Below are 24,524 nucleotides of genomic sequence, written 5' to 3' on the forward strand. Positions count from 1 at the left end.
GAAAGCAATCTATAGCAAAACGCAAATCTGCCGTAGAATATAGCTCTGTCGCAGAATACAGATCTACCACAGAATACAGTTCTCTGGCAAAATGGCTTCAACAAATGAAGATAAATCGGGCCCAAGACCCTTTTGATCCAATCAACATTATTTGGCCCACAAAGGCCCAAATCCTTTTGTATAAAAGATAGGTGTGAGAACTAAAATGAAAAAGCACGATGAAAAGAAATAAGGAACAGCAGGAAGTGTCAGCAGCAAGAAACGCGTGAAGGAAAGAAAAGCCAAACTGAAGGAAAAGACAAACATAGCAGGAAACGCATGAAGAAATAAGACAGAGACACGCAGCAAAACGAAACAGAACTAATCTGCTACGGCAGAAACAGCGTGGGAGACAAACACAGAAGATAGTGGAGCAAGCACAAAAGGGCCGAAACAACACCAACCTGTACCTAGCCAATACAAGGGAGGTGGGCCCACGGTCAAGGGGATTCAGAGGGTGTGGTTTGGTGGTGGGGGGAAAAGGGGGTCTATATTTGGTTTCATGTCATGACTTATTTTGGGAATATACCTTGCTGGGATGGTATCTTACCCAAAAGAAGTAATAGATGGTTGGGACCATCTGATGCATGCCATAGAGCTAGGTAGTGAGATAGCCCAATCCTTATCCATTTGAACCTAGAGGTAGAGGTATACAACAGGAACAAACAAAATGGAATTTTGTCATGAAATGAGTAATGGTGCAGCTAACATATTCTAAGTAATGGCAGTGGTCGGGGAAATTAATGGGTTGGTGGGTAGTCCTGAAGGGATGCCCATAACAAACCAAAAACAGTTGGTAAAGCCCTAGGGGTAAAAGGGAGAAATCCCATTGAATCAGTGTGCTATAAAAGGAAGAGGTAACCATGGCAGAAAAGGGGGGAGAAAAAACACGGAAGAGAAAAAAAACACCGAAGGAAAGACCCAATGGGATGGAAGCACTTAAGGGGGGAAGTCCATGGTAAGAGAGTAGTAAGCACCTAGAGAGAAAGACCCAAGAAAAGGAAAGACCAAAAGGGGGAAACAACCCACGGTAGGAGAGTAATAAGAAAATAAGAGTAAAAAAAGAACAGAGAGAAAGAAAGAAAGTGGTAAAACAAAGAGAGAAAAATACGGCAAAAATAGGGGGCATGCATCAATAGACCATCTTTTCCCTCCCTCTTAGTAAACCTACTCTTTGATGTCTCCAAAAGTAATAGCTAGTAGCCATTTAGGCCTATTCTCCAAAATGCACAACTTTGATGGCAAAAGTCTATGACAAGGTTGTTCAAGTTGAGATTTTGATTCTTTCTTGGTTTATTTATTCTATGGGAAGATTCAATACTTGATTTTGATTGCAAATATATTTGATTTCTCTCATTATAATTTATATCTGCTGTATTTAGTCATCCTGCCGTAACACGTTTTTATCACGTTTGCTGCGTCAGTTGTCCTGCTGTGGTATCTTTACCTGCTGTTTAGTTATTCTGCTGTAGCATCTTTTTATTATATTTACCGTGTTAGATATTATACTAGCTAAACATTTTCTGCTGAAACTTTCTTCTTTATTTGTTATTACGTGTTTTACTTTTGACACAAACTAATCATTATCCTGCCATAAGTATATATATACATATATCTTGTTTCTTATTTTCTGCAAAATATATTTAATAGATGTATATGTGAATACGTATAAGTATATATACTCATATATGTATGTATATATTTGAGAATATGCTAACCCATTTAAACTAACATTTGTTTGATGGGTATTTTCTTTGGATTTTAGATTTGTTTATGTGCAGGAAGTAGAAAAAGTATTTCTACAGTAAAAATGAAGAGTAGTCATTCACATTGCAAAAGGTTTTACTGCACGGCAGAAGGCTTTAAAGCACAGCAGACAGCTTTAATGTACATCAGACAGCTTTAATGTACATCAGACAGCTTTATTGCACAGCAGAAGGCTTTACGACAGAAAGCTTTACTGCACAACAGAAGGCTTTAATGCACAGCGAACAACTTCAAATGCATAGCAGAAAGCTTTACTGCACAGCAAAAAGCTTTATTGCAAAGCAGAAAGTTTATCTGCATAGCAAAAAAGTCAGTCCTGCGGCAGAAACTGGAGAAAAGTTCCTTCTGCGGTAGAAACAGAGGATAAGCTCACTTTGCAACGTCTTCCCTTGGACTTGGACTCAACGTTTGCGCACAATCTGGCAACGACAAAATGGTACTTTGAAGCCCATTCTGCGGAGCGCCAGGCTTGACTTCCTTTTTAGAAAAAGAAACGTAAAAAGAACCCTCTACAGTTATTTTTACTATAAATTTTATATGGAATGAGTTCACTCCAAAATAATGCAACTCGATTTCTTGATTAACTAGTTTGCTTTACTGTTGTTGAGGGCCATTTGTGGAAACCCAGCAGACAAGAAAAGCCTAATAATGAGGGCCACAAAGAATTGATAAGGTAAATAGCAAAAAAACATTAGGCCCAAGTGGCAGGAATAATGGATCGCAGGCCCAACAAATGAATAAATGGGTCTTGAAGAGGCAAGCGGGCTCAAGGAAGCCAGGAAAGAAAGAAGTAGCATCCCATGGGCAGAGTATGAGATAGAAAAGTGAGAAAGGGCCGCCGTAGGCCCAAGGTAATTGTAAACTAAGAGAGTAAGGAGTTTATGGCAGGCCCATGAACTCCAAAGATAAGGATAAGATTATTGGGCCGAGGAAGCCCAATGAAGTTAGTAAAAAAGCCCATGAGAGTGTGGAATTAGCAAACGGGCTGAGGAAGCCTAAAGAAAGCAATCAAGCCATGGATGCCCAAAGGAAAAGCCCAAAGGGACATAGGAGCCCATGAGTAAAAGTAAAACAGTGCCCATGACAGGCCACTGAGAAAAGGGATAAACGGCTGGCCCAAAAAGAGGTCCAGCAGGATTAAATTATTACGGCAGGAATAACAATTCAACGTAGCAGGCAATAAAGAAAATCAAAGGTGGGCCAAAGGAATGTAAAGCCCATCATCATACGAAGCCCAGCTCCTGAATGGAGCAGGAAACCAAAGAAAAAGCCCACACGAAGGGTCAGGAAACGCAGACGGAGAGTCTCCAAAACACGGCAGACGCATGAGCAGCAGGTAGACTTTTGGACATATCTGAAAGGGAAGCACGCGCAAGGTCCAGACACCACCAGCCTGTACCCAGCCAATATAGGACATGGTGGGGCCATGGGTCAGAGGTAAGAGGTAAAAGGGGGTATGGTTTGGTGGTGGGGAGAGGGGAAAAGATCTATTTGCGGCTCCTGCCTGAGCCTCTTTTAGGAGGTACATCCTGCTGGGATGATAGACCACCCAAAAGAGGCAAGTTTGAGGGGGAACCGTTGGTGCATGCTCTGAGAGTAGAGAGAGAAAGCATTTATACCGTGGCAGGAAAAAAGTGCTACGGCAGGGGGAGAACTGAAACCTGCCTCTGTCTGGCAAGGGTGAGTGGCACACACCTCTGGTGGTCGGCAAGTATGCCCAGACCAGACAGAGGCTGTTAAGGAGCAAAATGGTAAAACCTTGGTCGCGGCAAGCACTATAAAGAGGCTCTTGCCGTGCCCTGTAGCAGAGGATCGAAAACAGAGCATATTTTGGAGAGTAAAAGGAAAAAACAGAGCAAGAAGAAAAGAAAAAGATAAGAAAGAAAACAGAAAAGAAAAGAAAAAGAAAACTAAGGAAAACAAGAGTTGGTTCAATAGGGTATGCACCCATAGATCGATTTCTCTCTCTCCCCCTTCAAATCTTACCTTCTTCTAAAACGCAAACAAGGATTCTTTCTTTTGGGCAACAACCATTCAGGTCCGACTCCCTCAAAGCCATTAATCCCCACGGCAGGATCCTTTTCCTGAGGGGGTTATTTGCATTGAGAAGAGGCGTTCTCTCCTTTTTAGCTTTGCTGCGGCAGACTAAGCTTAAAACTTAATTTATGCCCATTTAAATTAGCCAGTATTTTTTTCTTCGTTCTTCTCTGTGATTGATATCATTATGACTGTAATCATGCTTTATTAGTAGGAAATACATAGCCGTTTATTTAAATAAGTCAAAATTCTCTGTTTTAATTATTATTGTATCTGCCTACCGTAACTTGTCTGCAACAGTTCTACTTGCCGTAAACTTGCTCCTGGCAGACAAGGCATAAGTTTGTGCACAAACCGGCCTAAGTTGAGTTATAATTGGACCGGCCCCAACTCCCTTACTCAGAAACACTAGGGCCCATCACCGCAGGAGGCAGCCTAGCCCATTACCGCAAGAGACAGCCCAACATACCATATCACACAAAAAAGACCCCTACAACTGTACATAACTCCAGTTCACTTTGAAATTTTGCTCTTACTCTTTAAAACTTGATTTCCCAAAAGTCAATTCTTTTTTTTTCTTTTTTCTTTTTTTGAGTTAAAGAAAAAAATACAATATAAAACTTGACTTGAAAGTCAAGTTTTATATTGAATCTTTTTCGTTAACTCAAGTTCCATATGGGCACTTTTTTTTTTCTTTTCTTTTTTTATATATATTATTAAATAAAGACATCAATCATTGTCACCTCAACCAATATGGCTTATAACTTGATTTTTGAGGAGTTAAGATGTAGTAGAAACTCAAATTTTCAAAACCTGAGTTGTAACAACAAACTTAACATCGGGGTGAAAGTGTAACAAGGGTCATAGTTTGGAGTGGAAAATGTGCATTCAAAAAGTTTAGGGTGCAAAGTATAATATGAGGTTTAGTTTAGGATGGTAAAGTGTAATTTACCCTTGTTTTATTTATGGCAAAGTGTTAACTTATTAGTTGATTGCTTAACTATGATCTTTGTTCCTTTAATTATTAGTTGATTGCTTAATTATGATCTCCATTCCTTTTGCATTTTTGATGGATAAGTATGTATATGGAATCGAAATACCACCAAATAAATTGTGGGCTTTGTATGGTAGGTGTGTAAAGACATTATACCAACAAAGTCAAATTTGAGTGGAAGGAGAGTAATTGATGAATAAACATGTCAATAACCTTTTAGTCAAATAATACATCATAATGTGAGTTCCAATTATTTCAACTTATTAAGTTCATTGTTGTTGAATTGATGGAAAATTATTAAGTACTTCTGGAATACCATAAATGTGTACTCCCTCTTCTCACATGAATTGTGGGTCCCACTATAAATTTAATTAGTTGGACCCATAATTATGTGAGAGAAAATTATTGAGTATTTCCGGAGTACCATAAATGTGTACTCCCCCTCTCACATGAATTGTGGGTCCTACCATAAATTTAATTAGTGAGACCCATGTTAAGGGCCATTTGTGAGAATCCAAATGGAAAGAAAGAAAGCCCAATAACAAGGGCAACAAAGAATTGACAAAGCAGACAACAAAACCATTAGGCCCAAGCGACAGGAATAATGGATCATAGGCTCAAGAAATAAACAAATGGGTCTTGAAGAGGCAAGTGGGCTCAAAGAAGCCCAGGAAGAAAGAAGTAGCATCCCATGGGCAGTGTATGAGGTAGAAAAACGACAAAGGGCCGCCGCAGGTCCAAGATAATGCAAACTAAGAAAGTAAGCCATAAACCCTAAGGATGAGAATAAGGTTATTAGGTCAGGGAAGCCCAATGAAGTTAGTAAAAAACCCATGAGAGTGTAGAATTAGCAAAAGGGCCGAGGTAGCCCAAAGAAAGCAAACAGGCCAAGGATGCCCAAAGGAAAGTCAAAAGGGACATAGGAGCCCATAAATAAAAGCAAACCAGTGGCCATGCCAAGCTACTGAGAGAAGGAATAAACGGCTGGCCTAAAAGAGACCCAACAGGATTAAGTTGTTATGGCAGGAATAACAGAACGACATTGCAAGAAATAAAGGAAACCAAGGAGTGGACCAAAGAAACGTAAGACCCATCATCAAATAAAGCCCAGCTCGTGAGTGGAGCGAGAAAACAAAGAATGGCCCACGTAAAAGAATGAAGAGGTAAGGCAGACTGTGCAAACAAAGCTCCAGACCGCGGCAAACGCATGAGCAGCAGGTAGATTTTTGGACATATATGAAATGAAAGTACGCGCAAAGCCCAGGCTCCACCAGACTGTACTCAGCCAATATGAGACGTGGTGGGGTCATGGGTCAGAGGTAAGAGGTAAGGGGGGTATGGTTTGGTGGTGGGGAGAGGGGAAAAGACCTATTCTGCACGGCTCCTGCCCAAGCCCTTTTGGGAGGTACGTCCTGCTGGGATGATAGACCACCCAAAAGAGGCAAGGTTGAGGGGGGAACCGTTAGGTGCATGCCTTGAGGGAAAGAGAGAGAAAACATTTACGCCGTGGCAGGAAAGAGTGCTACGATAGACTAACAAATGAAACAAACCTGTCTTTATCTGGCAAGGGTGAGTGGCACACAGACAAACCCTTTGGTGGTCGGCAAGTATGCTCAGACCAGACAAAGGCGATTAAGGGGTAAAGTGGTAAAATCTGGTCACGGCACATGCCTTGAAGGAAAGAGAGAGAAAACATTTACGCCGTGGCAGGAAAGAGTGCTACGATGGACTAATAAATGAAACAAACCTGTCTTTATCTGGCAAGGGTGAATGGCACACAGACGAACCCTTTGGTGGTCGGCAAGTACGCTCAGACCAGACAAAGGCGATTAAGGGGCAAAGTGGTAAAATCTGGTCACGGCAGGCACTATAAAAAGACCCTTGTCGTGCCCTGAGGGGAGGATCGAAAAACAGAGGGTATTTCGCGGAGTAAAAGAAAAGAATAAAAGAAAACAAGAGAAAGAAAAAAAAGATAAGAGAGAAAACAGAAGAAAAAAGAGAGATAATACAATGGGCATGCACCAGTAGGTCGATTTCTCTCTCTCCCCCTTTAAATCCTGCTCTCTTCCAAAACATAACAAGGATTCTTTTTGGGCATTAACCATTCAGGTCCGATTCCCTCAAAACCATTAATCCCCACGGCAGGATCTTTCCTGGGAGATTATTTGCATTGAGAGGAGGCGTTCTCCCCTTTTTGGTTTTGCTTTTGCGGACCAAACTTAAACTTGACTTTATGCTCATTCTTGATTAATTCATGTTACCTTCTTTCTCCTTTACTTTCTTTATAAATGACATTGTTATGACTGTAATTAGTCTTATAAGTAGGGATTACTTGGCCATTTTCCATTACATAGTCAGAGTACTCTGTTTTGTTATTATTATTATATCTGTCTGTCGTAACTTATCTAAAACAGCTCTGTCTACCGTAAGCACACTCCTGGCAGACGAGGCATAGTTTGTGCGCAAGCCGGCCCAAGTTGAGTTACAGTTAGACCGGTCTTAGCTCCCTTACTCAGAAACATTCGGGCCCATTACCGCGGGAGGCTACCCAGCCCAACGCACAACACAAAAAAAAGGCCCCTACAACCCATAATTATGTGAGATGGGAGAGTATGCATTTATGGTACTTCGGGAGTATTCAATAATTTCCCAGATTTGATGTTCAAACCCCAATTACACCAAAAACCGATTAATATTTTAAACTTAATGATAAAGAGCAATTATTATAAAGTAGATGCCATAAGTTTTAAATCTTCCTTTCCACTTATAAATACAAAAAAGAAAATGACGTAAATAATGTAGTAATAAAAAGAAAACTACTTGTCAAGCCACAAGCGCTGTGGTAATGCTCTTTCGCAAAGGATATGGAAAAAAAAAAGTTGGTTTGTATTGAGCTTGTTTACCAACTCTATTAAGTTGGTCTCTTTATTAAAAAAAAAAAAAAAAAAAAAAAAAAAAAAAAAAAAAAAAAAAAAAACTCTGTTAAGTTGGTCACATTTTAAAACCATTGAGATTGAGCACAAGTTATTCATAGGGTTGTGCAAAAAACACTATCTAACCCATCAACTCGCTCCATCCGGAGCCTAAGTAAGTAGGTTGGGTTAGGCGGGTTATACAGCTAAATTAGCGGATTGAGATATTTCGAACCGCTCGCCTATATTTTATGTAAAATAAATATATAAATTATATTTATATAGTTTGTCATGTTGCAAAACATTACCTCACTTACCCTCTCACTTGATTTCTATCATCTCTTTCTATTCCCTTTTATTTTTAATTTTTTTTTCATTTATCTTCACTAATAATCTCTAGCCACACTCTTTAAGATTTTGTTATTGTTTTGACTGTATGTACAAGTTTAATTTCATATTCTAAGATTTTTTTTCTTCTCAATGCAATAAAATTAAGTTATTCTAATAAAAAATAACGTAGTATGTTGTAATTATTTTCTAACAAATTTTTTTTTTTTTTTTTTCATTTTTAATAAACAACCATTCAATTACGATTAAGTTTAATGCTACATCAATTTTCATTACTTTTACCACAAATTTCCTCTATAATAAGTTGTAAGTGATAGAAATAAAATGGTGGATCCTTATGGATTCATTATTCTACTACTCACAAATTGCTATGTGACAAAATTGTGATACCAAACTTACTCTTCATTTAACGGATGGTCATGACGTCTAGTAATCTCAATGCACCGTACATTTTGATGTATGTAATAAATTTATTCACGCAAAAATTTATATACGAGTCTTGCCCGTGTAGCATTCTTGGATTCCGTTTGTGTTTTTAGCCAAATTTAAAAGTGGAATTCTAGGATTCCCTTTTAGTGGAGCAGCACCAATGCAAACCAGATTACACTACTTGAAACTTGAACAAAAGAGACACAGACACAGAGAGTACAAGGCAATGAGACGTGGAATATCTCAATTCCACACTTTTTTAGATTTCACTTTACACGAAGTTAGAAAATTCTCCATCCAAGTGAACCAACCAATTATACAAATTTTTTACAAAATCTATGGGATTTTTTTTTCCTCAAGTTTAGAATCTGCTCACTTCTCTATAAGCTAGCTTTGCTTTTTCTACCACAACGTGAGAGGTTTTTTGGGGCCTTCATACTTACTTTCCAGCCTTCTTTTCTGTGGCTTTCTCATTTTTGCTCTCTAATTGTAGAGAGAGAAAATAAAACAAAAAAATAATAATAATAATAATAACAGAGGATGTGGAATTTGTTACTGTTACTAAGGGGCTGTTTGAGTGTTCAGATTTCATACACTCAATCCATCAAAACCGCACTGCTTGTAGGTGAGAGATTGCTTCCTCGGACTTATTACTATTGCACAGTCCACTGATACCTGCTCACCATAAATAAATATTTACAAATTAAAGTGTGAAACTCATATATACATCAAGATAGGGGGAAACTAAAAAATGATGCATAAGTAAGCATTTGCATCAATTGGTACAAAAATTTCAGTCTTTTAGTATAAAAATCTACTTTTTCTATTTTACATACATACTCTTCAAAACATCTCACATTAGATCTTCTATTTTACGCTACATTTCATTAAATTATCATTTAAAAAAAAAATTATTTATCTTTCTTCACACACAACAATTACCATTCACTCGCTTCCTTTATTCTTGAAATATGTAAAGAAATAACAAACAACAAAATGCAAAATGAATAATGTTAGTATAAATTTACACGGTTATTGTAGCAAACTTGTAAATTTACACAATTATAGACGGACTAACGTGGGTCATTATTAGGCAAAACTGTGTAAATTCTACACATTTTTTCTATTATATATGGACTAATATGAATGATCTAATATCCACAGGAAATGCATTTTAGCTCTAATTCTAATCCGCCAATCGATAGAATAAGACCTTTCTATCTAGAAAAAATTATACCGGACCGTTAGTTATTTTAACTTAAATCATATTAGACAATATATTATAATGGCTTTTGTTAATGCACCCAATAAGGAGGAATTTAATGGATCCCAATATTGTAAAGTAACAGAGCAAATACCTCCTATCAAAAAATCCAAAAAAAAAAAAAAAAAAAAAAAACCTTTTTCAACTTAATGTTGTGCCACTCACCAAGAAAAACTGATAGATTATAATAAATAAAAAACTAAACTTTAACCAATGTACTAAGACACTCATTTAATTCTACAAGATCTTTGATTTAAAGTCGAACGGCAACTTTAACTAGAAAAGTATCATTGAGTGTGTGAAGTGGACAGTAATGGAATCTTCTTCTTTTATTAAATACAAAAAGTAACGGAATCCTCACTAGCAAACAGAAACTATGGGCTAATTATGGACTGAGAACGTGTACAAAACAGCCCAACAAAAACATACAGTGCTTTGAAGAAGAAAGAAAATTTATAAGGCATCTCTACCTACTACTGTATGCTGAAACTGATTATAACCACATAATACGGGCCCGCATGGGGTCCAATACGCAAAATTCACATGGTTACTTATAATGGAGACTGGAGAGTGACTGTACAAATTACAGAGACCTCGTCTCCCCTATGAGACTGACAATGAAAGCGGCTTCTAAATTTTCCTTTTTTCAATTTTTTTTTTAAATTTTTATAATTTAGGATAAAATACGGTTAGGTTCGAGCAAATGTCAACCGGGTCTAAAAACTTTTTAAAATTGATCAACTTGATTCCTAAATTAACTTGGTCCTAAACCATTACTCATTTTCTCCTATTTCTTACAATAATTATATATTAAATTGATCAAAAATTTTTTTTTGACGTCTAAATTGATCAATTTTGAAAAGCCTAGAAACAGCTCATTTATTATTCTTACAGTTTTCTACTTTATTTCTATCATATATATACTTTGTCAAACCGGAGACCCATGTTAAGGTGATCCGTTACGGTCTCGAATCCGAATCTAGAAAACTCCATTACTTTAATAAGGATTAAAAAATTGAACAGTGACACCGAAGCAGGGTTCCATGGTGTAGTGGTTAGCACTCTGGACTTTGAATCCAGCGACCTGGGTTCGACTCCCGGTGGGACCTTTTTCAATTTCCACATAATTTTTTTACTTCAAATTAAACGAGGAAAAAGAAAGAAAAAAAAAAAAAAAAAAGGAAAAAAGAACAATAATGACAGACAACGAAATATAATACTTAATCGGCAAAGAAAACGAGGAAAAGACAAAAAAAGATAGGAACATTAATGACAACCGAAGAAACATTACAATGAAAAACAACAACATGGACCCAACATCTAGGACTAGGAACACTTTCAAGATCCGAGGAACTAAGGCTAATTAGTTACATCCATTTAAACACATATTTTCAATTTTTAAGCAATATTACATATATTTTCACACTTTTTTTATCAACACGTATTTTCACACATATTTTTAAATATATGTTTTCAATTTTTAAGTGCATGTACCAAACATCTTCTACTAAATGATTTGATTAATGAAATTGAATGCTTAATTTTTTTTTTTTTTTTTTTTAGAATACAAGTATGTTAACCTATACAAGAGAAAAGAAGAGAAGATTTAAAATAAATTAACAGTAGTGTATATCTAAAATGATTTAACACTTAAATTTAAGTGGGAGATGGGAGATCTTAAGTTCTAGCCACCTTGATTCATAGAATTTAAAAAAAAAAAAAAAAAAAAAAAAAAAAGAAGTTATATCACCTAAAAATTTACAACTAATAAGTTTTTTACTCTTAAACGATTAATGATACCATCCATATCAATGATTGAATTGAATTAAAGAACTTAAAAAATCAGAACCTAAAAAACAGTAAAAAAATTTACGATAGTAAAAAAGAAAAGGTGAGAAAAAGATCAAGGGCCTTGAGGCAGCAGGATGATGCAATTGGAGCGGGTTTTCGAAAAGGAGCGTAAAAAGAAAGCAAAATTTGCACCACCGTTAAAGTAAACACTGAACACGGACTTCAGTGACTTTTCCGCATGCTTTTTTATTATATCCAAAGACTAGGATTAACTAACAAGAAAAAAAAATAAAATAATAATAATAAAAGTTAGCATAATGCCAGATCAAGGGGACAAGGTTTCGCTACTTCCACAAGTTCAGAACAAATTTAGGATGACTTAAAAAAACACAAAACCCACCACTGTTAATAAAAAGAAAACGTAAAAAAAAAAAAAAAAAAAGCTGCACCAAACCGAAAGGCCAATCACTACTTCAATCACTCAAAAAGCAACAACCAAAAATAAAAGGTACACAGCAGAGAACAGAATGCAGAATGCAGAAAAAGGAAATACACCGAACTTCAAGGGCATAAATGCAAATACACAACAAAGATAAACTTTTATTTATTTATTTTTGAGTTGCTAAATTCCGGGAAATATCAGTCTCAATTCAGAGTTTCAGATAAACTACTCACTACTTACTGCTCAGTGCTCACTACTCGGTACTTCATTACTATTATTATGATAACTAAGTGGGAGATAGACCCATAATTTTATTGGGACCAAGATTTCAGCACAGAACCAAAAAATAAAATAAAATAAAAGAAAGCCCAAAAAAGCAATTAATTAATAATGCAGCAAATTGAGAACCCCAAAAAAAAAAAAAAAAAGAGCTGAATTTAGAAATGACCTGAACGCCAGGAGAGTCGAAGTTCAAGACACGGATCTTAGCACCGACATCACCGAGGACCCTGAGTTCAACGCGGTCGTTTAAGGAAGCGTCACGAACCAAATCGGCAGCGTCAGCTTGCTGCAAGTTGATTCGATCAACGGCGATGGTGGCCTGCACCTGTCTGACGCTGTGGGCCTCTTGGTAAAACCCAGGGACCGAGGCTTCACCCAATGGGATTCCGCGGTACATGACAGTGAACTTGGACTCGCCGTACTTGATCCCGACCTTGTTGGGGTTCACCGCGGTGAACAACATCCTTATGCTTAAGGACAAGGAGGCCGAGGTTGTCGGGTTGTTGGGATCGGTGGCAGTGGCGGAGTTGGAAGTGGGTGTGGTTATGCCCATGTACTGGACACCGACTTGTTGGAGATCGAAAGAGGGTTTCTTGGGTTTGACGGCTAGGATGATGACTAGAACGACGGCTAGGATTAGGAGAGCTAGGAAAGAGAAGAGGAGGAAGAGGCAACAGCAACAGCCTTTGAAGGAAGCTGAGGAGGAAGATGGAGATGAAGAAGACGACGCCGTTGGGTAGTAGTGGGAGTGGTGAGAGTTAGACCGCGATGATGGTGGTTGTTGATGTGGTTGTGGATGTGGCTGTGGCTGTGGCTGTGGGCGTGGGCGTGGTGGTGGTGGTCTGTGCTCACCGTTCACATTAGTCCTCGTTGCCATCTTTGCGCTATTGTGCGCCTCCTCCTCTTCTTCTACCTCTTCCTCTTCTTCTTCTACAGTGGTCTTCCTTGGTTTTGAAGGAAGAAAGTGTGAGAGAGAGAGAGAAAAAGGGCGTGAGAGAGTGAGAGAGTATGGCTTTTTGGTTGAGAGATAAAAATGAAAGAGAATAATAAAAAGGGACAACAAGACAGACAGCGATACAATGAAAAAATTATTTGGAGAAAATACGGTGTATTGGTAAAGGGATAATGCTAGGATCATGGCATAATTTGTGTTATAATTCGGATCATGGCATAATTTCATTAATATATGTTATAATTTGTTGATGTGTTTAGTTGTGAGCGGTAAAAATGTATCTTGATCCATTATTGTATTTTTACTATTCATAGCTTGTTACGGAAGTAAATTGTTATAAAAGTTGTACAATTTTACGTGTTCTTAGCATACTGCAGACAGTTTTTTTTTTTTATTAGAATGTACTGCAGACAGAGATGAGGTTGGAGTTGGACTGTTGGAGTGCAGCTTGGTATGATTGGCAAAGTAAGACTAAGATATTAGTAATATGAATTATATAATATAATTAATTAAATAATAAGAAAAAAAGAAAAAAGTGGACTTTATGAGAAATTCGGCGAAAGAGTCTTGCTCTCTCACACTCACATGATTGATAGTGGACTCCACCAAGACTTGAGGACCCCGCACATGCCTCCATGGGAGACAGTCACACACTTCACAGTTCACACTACACACTCTTCCGATCTTCCCACACTTTGAATACTTGTTATTTACTAGTATTATTTATAAATATGTAACCTTATCTCTTAATTTTTATAAATGAATAATTGTTCCATGTTTCTTAAGAGTTAAGAAAGTTTTTCAAGTGGAATTTGTGATGTGTTTTTATGTTAGAAATTTTATTTTCTCTCTCAAACTACAAGAGTGGACAAAATTTGACTCTAAAATATACAAAAATATCAACGGGTGATAATTAGTTGAGTTATGTAAAAACTTATAAAAAGATTGGCATCTTCAAATTATTACTCACTGTAGCTTAATAACATTCATGTTTTGAAGAAATTACAAAAGATGGAAAAGTGGGAGCGAAAAATAAGAATGTTTGTTATGTGTATTTGAACATTTTTGTTATCCGAGTATTTTAGTATGATGTTTGAAAGGTGGATTTCTGGCAATTATAAATTTCGCACAAAAAGAAATGAGATAAATTTTAATAAGTACGTGTTTATGTTTATTGAGGCATTTCAAGTGTGTAAAAGTTTTCTAGAATCTTACTAGGTTAGCAAGTACAACTTACTAAGTTATCTCACCTTATTTAACTCCTCCTTTTCAGATTCTTGAGGCAGCCTTGGATTAAAGGCGGTTAGTTGAAGTTAAAAACTACATCATTGATATTTTGGGTCATGTGTTTAAAGATATTTAATTTTTGTTTTAGTGAGGATGTCTTATTAGGGAAAAATAATGATCAATAAAAATCCATTAGAAACATAGGCTCTATGTCTATGATAATAGAATATGTTTTATGTTGTTGGGAGAATTTTGGATCACTAGCATTCTAATAAAGCTATTTGGATGTTTTTATTAGAGCGCTAACATTTTAAAAACTCATCATATGAATGTCAATTTGAGTTTTTTTTTTAAGAAGGATTAACTATGGACTAAACAAAGAGATATATAGGTTAATTCCTAATGCACTCTGACTAAACAAAGAGAAGTAAATTTCATTATCAGAGGCATTTTTTTGTCATTTACACAGTTAATGGTTACATGCTTTGCACATGTTTGTTAAAGTTAACCTCCAAATGAAGGATGGTGTTGTTACTTCTTATTGGTGATTTTTGCCAAAATTGGGGGAATATTAAATTGCATAATTTGGTGTGCAAAGTGCAAGTAGTACCAAATGTTATAGTTGATTTATGCAAGAAGCCCCATAGTTTTTATACCACTATAATCAAATCCTTTGTTCTCTTTTTATATTTCACTTTATCTTTTATCAATTATGGTATGTCATGTGTTTGATTTGATTTGATTTTTTTTTTTTTCCATTTAAACTTTGGTTATTTTATAAAAAAAAATCAAATAAATACATAGCAAGTTGTGATTGTTGGAATATAAAGAAAAACATAAAAAATGAAACAAATAATCTCCATATATCATTAACGGTTAGTTTGGATGGAGGGAGAATAAACTGAGCCAAATAATAAGAAAGGAATATTACATTATTACAAGAAGTTGATAAATATAACAGGGCATTACGGGTATCAAAATTTTATCAAATTCTATTTTATTTGGTTCCAGAGAGAAAAAAAAAAAAAAAAGAAAAAGAAAAAGAAAATGTTTCTCTCAACCATTTCATTCAATAGTCTTTCCCATTTCTCTTGAACTCTCAAAGGAAAAGGTTTTTTATACCATAATTTATAAAAATATTCAATCTTTCACATTGTACTCTCATTCAGTAGCTTTAAGATATATATATAAATATATATATATATATATATATTTTTTTTTTCCTTTCATTTTATTTATAAAAAAAAAATCCTTCATTCAATGTATGATTTTAATTAAATTGTTCTTTCAACCAACAAAATACTAGTTCGGTAGTTTACTAGTTCCCACAAAAGGGAGGTGTATTGGGACATGAATACTCAAGAATCCATAAAAAAAGACCAAAACGAAACCCCATAGAACAGTAGTTCATTATCAGCTGGATAAGAACTAAATTCTGCACTGATGATTAATTCAAAAACTGTTTTTGATGGCATTCCAAAGGGACCAAAACACAATGAGCTGGTATCCTCTAATAAAAGACTCATTAGATGACAATCACTCTTCCACGCACAAAGTCTTCAGATACTTCTACATTTCACCGTTTTCATCAAGATCTAAGCAATACAATATACTAATACAGGCAATATAAAAAGGATATGTTCATTCTAGAAACAGAAACTCAGAACCCATCAAGGCCAAAATAAAATAAAAATAAAAAGAAAAAGAAAAAAACAATGACAACCCAAGAAACTGCCTGCTTGCCATGTAATAAAACAGCTACAGAATGTAAAAAAAGTTCAAAGGGATTAACCAGAAAGAGGTGTAATAGGATGGCTTCCATGACTACTGTGATCAAATATTGTCATCTTGCGGACCAGTAGAATCGGTCTCTGGCCTGACTGTTTCATCACCTCTCCTGCTGCTGGTGTCATCGACATCCAGTACATCATCCATCATGTCATCCTCCCCAACATTGATATCTTCCACATCATCCTCCTCCTCTTCTTCATTGTTTCCACCAGGGATCTTTCTTTTCTTGGGACCATGCTCAAGCCTATGTGTGTCCAATTCTTTGTCCATTGTTTCTTGTAAGTTCAACATATCATTATTTGTTTTCCTTGCTTTCCTTGCATTTTGCCATCTTTCCAACTCCTTTTCAACATTGGCAACAGACTGCTCCTGGATCTGTTTCTGATATTCCGACAATTCCTCCCTCCTGGCAGTTTTCCACTCTTGAAATGTCTGGATATACAGATTTGTACAAGTTGAATGGTCAAGTGCAAAAAATTTCATATGAATCTATATCTAACAAATATAAGTAACAGTTCTAACTCTAATTATACCATCACCTTCCCAACAGCTTTGGCATCTAGTGAAGCCATTATTTTACATAAAAAATGTCAATTCAGTGTTGGTAAAAAGGTCCAGCGCACTTAAATACACAAGCCTCTCGAGCCTAGGTGCAAAGCATAGAACACAAGCACATATGCTTGATTAAAGTACAGTGCATATTTTTCAAATATAATGTATAATAGCCTCTAAAAGTGTCAAGCGCATTTAAGCACACAGACTTCTAGAGCCTAGGTGCAAAGTGTAGAGCACAAGCACGAGCATGATTAAAGTGCATATTTTTCATATATAATTTATAATAATCTCTAATAGCAAGATTCATAACACATAATAAAAAATTTAACAAACACAAAATAGAATTTTGATTCGCCTATTTGCTCAAATGAATTGTGCAATTACACAGTTGATTAGTTCAAATTATACAAACGTGATATCAATTTCTTAAAATTTTTATATAGTAAATTTGAAAACAAGTATCAATTGACAATACAATAATAATCTAGTCATATAATGTTTAAATATAACATTTTATCTAATTTTCTTGTGATTATATAAATATAAACTGTAATAGCTATGGTCATAATGAAACATACAGTTTGATAAAAAAATATATCTAAAAGGTAAAGACCAAAAAGCACATAAATTATCCCTGTTTCTCTCTTTTGATTAATAAACCCAAAAAAAAGTTCGTGTAGAGTGTAGTACTACACCTTAAAGAAGAGTTTTTGTATAATAAATAAATGGTCCCTGTTATTTCCTTCAAGATCGAGCCATAGGTTTTAATTATTCATATTTTTTTAGCAAAAAATAAAATAAAAAAGGCATGATGCTTTGAACTAGTTTTGCTTCAGCCAAGTGAAGTGCTTAGAACTTGGGGCTTTGAGCTTGAATGTTTGGAAGGATAGTGATGGGGAGAGGAGAAAGGGACTGTGACCAGAAATTTAGTATATTCCAGCTGCCAGGACTCTACTCTTCTCTCATTTCCCTCCCTCCCCAAATTTTCTTAATACTTTCCACCCTCTTCCCTTGCCTCATTTCTCTCTGATTTAAGTCAAATTAGTCTCACATCTTCATCAGCTGCTTGGGCGTCAAGGCATCACAATAGTGTGAGCAAGCTAACTCCCCTCTCCCTCCCTTCCCTCATCAGCTTTCAGGCTGCCCTCCTCACCCTCTACGCCTCTGAGACCCAGTCCTGCAATGGCAAGCCCAACATCCTCAGCTGAGGTTTAGTCACTGCCTCTCTCCATAAGGTTGATTGGCTTTGCAGGGATGGCAATGCGACTGCTTAGTCGGAGGTGAGCTTTGGCAGGATTCATTTGATTGTTCGGTCAACAATAGTTGGGAACTTTCCCAACCTATACATGCTTGGGGTTGAGTGGCAGGTTGACCCAAATTAGACCAAACTTGACCCATGAACACCCCCCACATAGTTGCATGAGAGAGAAGTGGATTGATTAACAAGAAGAGACAGATAACTATGATGAGGAACCCTAGTTGAGGTAACTATACAAACATATGGGGGTTATTATTATAGGTATAAAATTTGGACCAATTTGGGTACCCCTAGGGTCTCAACAAAAACCGACCCCATACATGATTGGGTTTTAATAATTGTTTCCTAAAATCGCCAATGGGTCTTGGGCCTCTTGCCTCAAATGGTCCTCCCTAATGCTGAATAAATGATATATTGATGCAGGTTTAAACTAAAGTTGAGATGCCAAGTGTAAACCATCAACTCCCTTTTCAAAACATTTAGTTTCTTATGAAATATCAGGGAAAGATAATCAGCTTTAATTCAAAAGATGGGCCAATTTCTTAATATTCCTCCAGGAAAACTCCATATTATAAGAGAAGTGCAACAGAGGACTCACCTGCTCTTTACGCTGCTGGACCACAGTTTCGTCTTCTTCTAGAGGTTTTTTGGGTAAATAATATATTGGAGGTTCTGTCTTGGTCCTGAAAAAAAAATCCCACAACCAATCAGCAACCAGTAAAATGTAGGACAATAATTAACTGTGTAATTCTACCTAAAGCCCTGCAATGAAGCAGGAACCATCCACTGATCAAAATGCTTCATCACTACAATCCACATGAACAGAAACTTATCTTTGTCTCAATAAAATTCTATGGACACTTTTGGACCAAAATTAAACATAACCTGCAGTAGAAATAGAGTACAGAAAGATTTCATTAGAAATGGCGTACTAGGGCTCTCAATTGTCAAGGATGGTCACATGCTAAAAAAATTTTGCAATAAAAAGAGTGCATGAAAAATTAATATCTGAAGAAAATTTACCTTATAAAATTGCAAAGTTTTTTATGGTGGTCACTCCACTGAAGAAACAGCAATTCCAACTTTTTTTCTTCTGTCTTCGCAACTACACGTGCTCTGAGAGTCTGAACAAAATAAAAGCACAAGAATAAGATATTGAGTAAGGATCATAATAAAAGATCACCTTTGAAGCTTCAAAGGTGTAACCACAAAGTTATAATAAACAACAAACCAGATCTCTCCTCCTTTTTTCGGCAATTTGCTCACGTTCTTGTTGCCTCAGCTTCTCGCTTTCTTCACGTGCTCGTTGCTCAGCCTGAATAATATTTAAGGAATTTATGTATCATAAAACAATTTCATTGTTAAACTCAAGATGAAAACCATCCAAAAAAATCATAACTGAGTTCCTCATTCATGGCATGGTTATTACAGTTCACCTAAAATACTTGTTTCTCAGTTGACATAAATCAATATATTAAATACACTCACTTTTTGTAGAGAGTTCGACCTTCGCATGTAAGCTTCTGTTCCTGACAGCTGCATATCTTCTTTCCTGAATTTCTGGAACACAGTTTCATGCAAACAGTAAATATATGAACAACTATAAATTTATGAAGACAAACAACAGGATATTCAATTGACAATATGATGCACAAATGACTGCTCATGAAAACAAATTTCAGGAGAAGAACCACTATAACATTATTTCAGATATCACCATTGGGAAAGAATTTCCAATCAAACAAGTTTGAAAGAACTTCCTCTAAACTACTAGGTGGAAACTTAGAAGAACATCGATTTGTGCTTTTCATCACAAAATCCATTTATGACCTATTTAATAACCAAGTGAATTTTAATTGTGTCATGTAATTAAAAGCACACACGGATAGCCTTTAGAATTGCCACCTAAAGGCTTGGAAAAAGTTCCTTCAAACCAAGTTTATTTTAGTGTTTTTTTTCCCCTCATAAGCAATAAATTATATTAAAATAGCGGATAAGGGGTGCAATCCTACTTCCTGTGTACTGGTGTGCTGTTGTCATTTTCTTTGAAGAAATTTTTTAATTGACACTATAGTTTTTTATTTTTTATTTTTTTTAATAATAAAGAGAGAGATATAACATAGACAGCCTACATTATTTATTTTTTTTAGGTGTCCACACCTCTTTGAATGCCTGGCTATTTCCTTGAGTGTGAGTAGTCCCTGTCCCACACACACACACATCAGGTAATTAGAAGGAGATATCCCTCGCAAGTAACGCCGAGATGTTGGCTAGGAGTTTTTAACCCAGGACCTCATGGATCTCATAAGACCTTTAGAACCACTGGACCAACTCCTTAGGGTTATTGATTGCCTACATTGCTAAAAAAGCCTTAATACATATATTTTGATCTAATACAAGTCTAAGATAAACTTTTTAGCAGATACCATGGTGACTACCATCATATCATGGCGTGATAAGATCTCCCATACCTACCCATATGAAAAATTCTCCTACACGTCCAGCTTAAGACTTTAAGTCCAACTTTAAATGCTTTAATTCAAGAATCAATATCATTTTAGGATTGATTTACCATCCATCTATTTTGCCTCTCATCAAACAGCACGCTTTAGTCCATATTAAAGATAACTTTTTGAACATTGTGTAAACAAGGTTTAAATGCCCATATTAGAAAGTATTACTGATAAATTCAATGCCAAATACATGACCAACTTTTAAAAATACAATTTGAAGTCCTCCATTTGAAAATACTCACTTTAGTCATAACTCACTTCCTCCACAAATTATAATCCCTTAGCAAAAAGTGAACCATAGATGTTTAAATTATTGACTTGTGGTGGTTGTATGTCCTAAAAAATTCATTAATAAAAGGAAAAAAAAAAAAAATTGCCCTTGAAATATAGCACATTGTCTATTTTCACTAATATCTAAAAGGTTCTACTTTCATCCCTAAAAATATAAAATGTCACCTCTTTTGTCCTTCTGTCTACTTTCGTTAAATTTTTTGTCAGCATGTCTAAACAAATGCATATTTTAGGGACAAAAATAGAAACTAAACTACATCTTAGGGACAAAAATGATATAGTTAAGGTTCTACTTTTGTACCTGAAATATCATCCATGTTTTGTTTTTGTTCCTTAAACTTATCAGGGAGGATGAAAACATGAAATGTAGAACATTTTTAATTTTCAAGGACAAGAATGATGAAAACAGAGCCTGGGCTATATTTTATTGGCAAAAAGAATATTTTTAGCCTTCATAATATATCAGATTGTCAAATAAAGAGGAATTCAAATGGTTTTGATAACCCCAGTTATCAAATTTAGATACAAAATTCATTTCATTAAGTCTTAAACCACTGTATCATTCTGTACATATTGTCAACTCTCAACTCCTCTAAAAGGGCTTAAGTTTATTTTGGCCAGCCCAAGTATCCCAAAGAATATAAAATTTCCCTCAACAAAGCATTAACCACCAGCATCCTTATTATATTATATTCACTGATTTTCTTTTTCTTGTTTTGATAATTTTTAGCCCCAGGGGAGCCCATGTATCCCAAAGAATATTAAAATTTCCCTCAACAAAGCACTAAGCTACTAACCACCAGTGTCCTTACAGCTACTTGGCACATCCACCGCTTCTAAGCCCAATTTTATTATACAGTATATGATTTATATATTGATAATCTAGTGCAAAATGACTTAGAAATCATTCCCACCATTTTTTTTTACAACATATGTACTTCTCCAATTACAGCAACAAAGTCAATTATTTTCGTCTCAACAAAACTTCATTAAGATAACAACAGTTTCAATCATATACAAATGTTTAAGAAAACACAGGGAAGAATTTATCATGACGTCAACTAGGAAGTTTAAATACAATTTAAAGACCATGATAATAGTAACAATAAGTCAATAAATTTCAGCCTGTAGATTGAACTAACAACTTCTAATTATCAATATAATTAATGTCCCAATTTCTATTGAAAATCAAGCAGCTATCATACACATACCTCTAAAGTCCCCAAAAGCTGCCCCAGCATTCTTTTGTTCCTATTAACCAACCTTGGATCCTCATTTTTCGGCAATACCCTCGGAACATGCTCTGTCATTGGAGCTTCAGAATCCTAGCAATTGAAAAAAAAAAAAAATGAAAGAATTAAGACTTAGAGCTCCAAACCATCACTCCTCAAGAAGATTAAAGTATATGAAATTTACAGTCTTTGCTGCTCTTAGGTTTCCATCCCTTCTAGACCAGCCACTCTGCTGCAAATTCAATGGCTTTCTGTCGATCTGATTAGCAGTGCCAGCTCCAGCAGTTTCCTCCCTAGTTGAATCTTTACTCTTCACATCCTCTGCTACTTCTACGTCCTCACCGGCCTCTCCATCCTCCAGCTTCATTTGCAAATCAGCAAAAGTTCAATTAAGCACTATCTGGACAATTATTTTTTGGCCTTCCAAAACATATTTCAAAATGGACAAATAATACATAAAATTATCCACAATTTAACCCCCAAAAAACCATAAAACCTAAGACTTTTTTCTACAATTCTAAAATGCCATGGATTACAAGTATTTATACAAGTGCAAGACTCCTAACCAATTACACCAATAGCGATTACAAAAACCACAAACCACTCTTCTTGATTACAAAAGTTACACATATAGTACAAGTTTGGACTCATTACACATATAAATATGGTCTAATTGGGCAACATTTTCAACTTAACTAAATGTTACCATCTAGGATGCATGGACACGGACACTAGTATGGATATGATACAAGCAATTTTTGAAAAATTATAACATGACACCGCGAATAGGACACCCTTACAACATGGGTACGAGCACCCCAAATGAAGTGTCCGTACTTCCTAGGTTGCCATTCTGTTTATTTTACTCAGTTATCATCAAACCAAAGACAACATAACAAAACATCATAACTTCAAATTGTTACTTTCCTAAATTCTCATCAACGAAACAGAGGGTGTTTTGTTTTATTTGTTACCTTGACAACCGCGGACGAAAGTCGGCGTTTGGCTGGAGGTTGATCATCGGAGTCAGTCCTATCAGCCTGAAACCCAAATAAATAAAATAAATAAAAAATCAAATTCCTTCCAAATTTGTTTTTTCTGTGGAAACAAACAGTGAATACATACGGGTCGAAGGAAACCACGCTGACGAGGTCCGTTGGCGGCGAGGTTGCGAGGGCCGGTGCCGGAAAAGCCTCCCCTCCGGAGTCCACGAGGATCTCGAAGACGCTCCGTTATCTGATTTTTTTTTTTTAAGTTAAAAAAGAGAATGAGAGAGAGAGAAAGGCAAGTATAGAGAGTTTTTGAAAGAGAGAGAGAGAGAGAGAAGAGACCTGGCGCTGTTGGCGTAGGAGCTCATCGATCTCTCTTCGAAGCTCCTCCTCTGATTTTTCCGCTGCCGCTGCTGTGCTACCCATTGGGGCTCGAATTCGATTGAAGAAGAAGAAGAAGAAGGAAGAGGTGATGCTCTGATAGTAGGTTTCACTCTTACAAAGAAATAAAACCCTTCTCACAAGTTATGCTGTACTGTGTGCGGCCCCTAGTCTCTCAAGTGGGTTTGGACTTTGGACTTCGAGTCTGGACTTTGGACTTCGGAGATTTTTTAGATTTTGGTTTAATTCGATGATCATTATCATCAAACTCAACACACCAATTGATTTTTGTTATAATATAATAAATAGATTAATAGAGTTCGAATTCCTCTTTATTATCAAACCTAAAACACTAATAGGTCTTTGTTATAAATAGAGTTTGAAGCTAGATCTTTTATTTGAGAGACAAAAAGCTTTAAAATTGAAACTAATAATATATAAGAGAATTTAGCTGAGAGCCTTTAGCCTAACCTAGCCTATCAAATTATCTATATATATAAAGAGAATTTAATGTTATGTTTCCAGAAAATATTTTTTGAATACATTTTTCGAGTTTTACAATATTTAGTAGAATTGAAATATAAAATAAACAAAAAGATCAATGAAAAACTATGCATTTTATAACAAAATGTTTTTTTGCATCGTCACAAATAGAAAATATTTTCTTAAAGTTTAAATATACATAACCACAAAAAAGTAAGAATTTGTCTCACAACCCTTGGGTCTCTCAATCATGCTTTGTTGAAATCGCGATTCCGATGGTATGAATGTATGATTGTACAATCCTACTTACTGTAAATGACTAGGATCATTTGCAAGATTACTCTAAAAAAGAATCACATGTAAGATTGCTCTATGGTAATATATAAAAAAAATTTCATATTTGTTCTTCCTACCTTTTTATGGGACCTAATGTTATTTCTTTTCTAAAGGTTTGACATTTTATTTTTTCTTGTTTTGGTAAAATATAGAAACTAACAATTAACATGGTAACCAAAAAAGTAGTTAACAATGATGCAAGTTAATTAAA

At 35.7% G+C, this 24,524-nt stretch overlaps 2 protein-coding genes and 1 non-coding gene across 3 annotated transcripts; 1 reads left to right on the forward strand and 2 right to left on the reverse strand.

Annotated features, from left to right (window-relative positions):
- Positions 1 to 8,743: 8,743 nt before the first annotated feature.
- Positions 8,744 to 13,321, reverse strand: LOC126706265 (uncharacterized). Its single transcript, XM_050405659.1, has 2 exons — positions 12,472 to 13,321; positions 8,744 to 9,201 (listed from the first exon to the last, which is right to left on the reverse strand). Exons 1-2 carry the CDS (start codon positions 13,180 to 13,182, stop codon positions 9,115 to 9,117), a joined length of 798 nt encoding a protein of 265 aa, XP_050261616.1. The 5' UTR covers positions 13,183 to 13,321; the 3' UTR covers positions 8,744 to 9,114.
- Positions 10,828 to 10,899, forward strand: TRNAQ-UUG (transfer RNA glutamine (anticodon UUG)). The gene has a single exon. It is a non-coding gene; the product is annotated as a tRNA-Gln (tRNA).
- Positions 13,322 to 16,026: 2,705 nt separating the features above from the next.
- Positions 16,027 to 23,715, reverse strand: LOC126705447 (uncharacterized). The gene is made up of 10 exons (XM_050404470.1): positions 23,456 to 23,715; positions 23,250 to 23,360; positions 23,099 to 23,164; positions 22,309 to 22,485; positions 22,104 to 22,217; positions 19,577 to 19,648; positions 19,320 to 19,403; positions 19,112 to 19,212; positions 18,687 to 18,771; positions 16,027 to 16,707 (listed from the first exon to the last, which is right to left on the reverse strand). The coding sequence occupies exons 1-10, from the start codon at positions 23,537 to 23,539 to the stop codon at positions 16,318 to 16,320; spliced, it is 1,284 nt and encodes a 427-aa protein (XP_050260427.1). The 5' UTR covers positions 23,540 to 23,715; the 3' UTR covers positions 16,027 to 16,317.
- Positions 23,716 to 24,524: the final 809 nt, after the last annotated feature.

Source organism: Quercus robur, chromosome 11 (genome assembly GCF_932294415.1).
Source record: "Quercus robur chromosome 11, dhQueRobu3.1, whole genome shotgun sequence".
NCBI classification, from domain to species: domain Eukaryota; kingdom Viridiplantae; phylum Streptophyta; class Magnoliopsida; order Fagales; family Fagaceae; genus Quercus; species Quercus robur.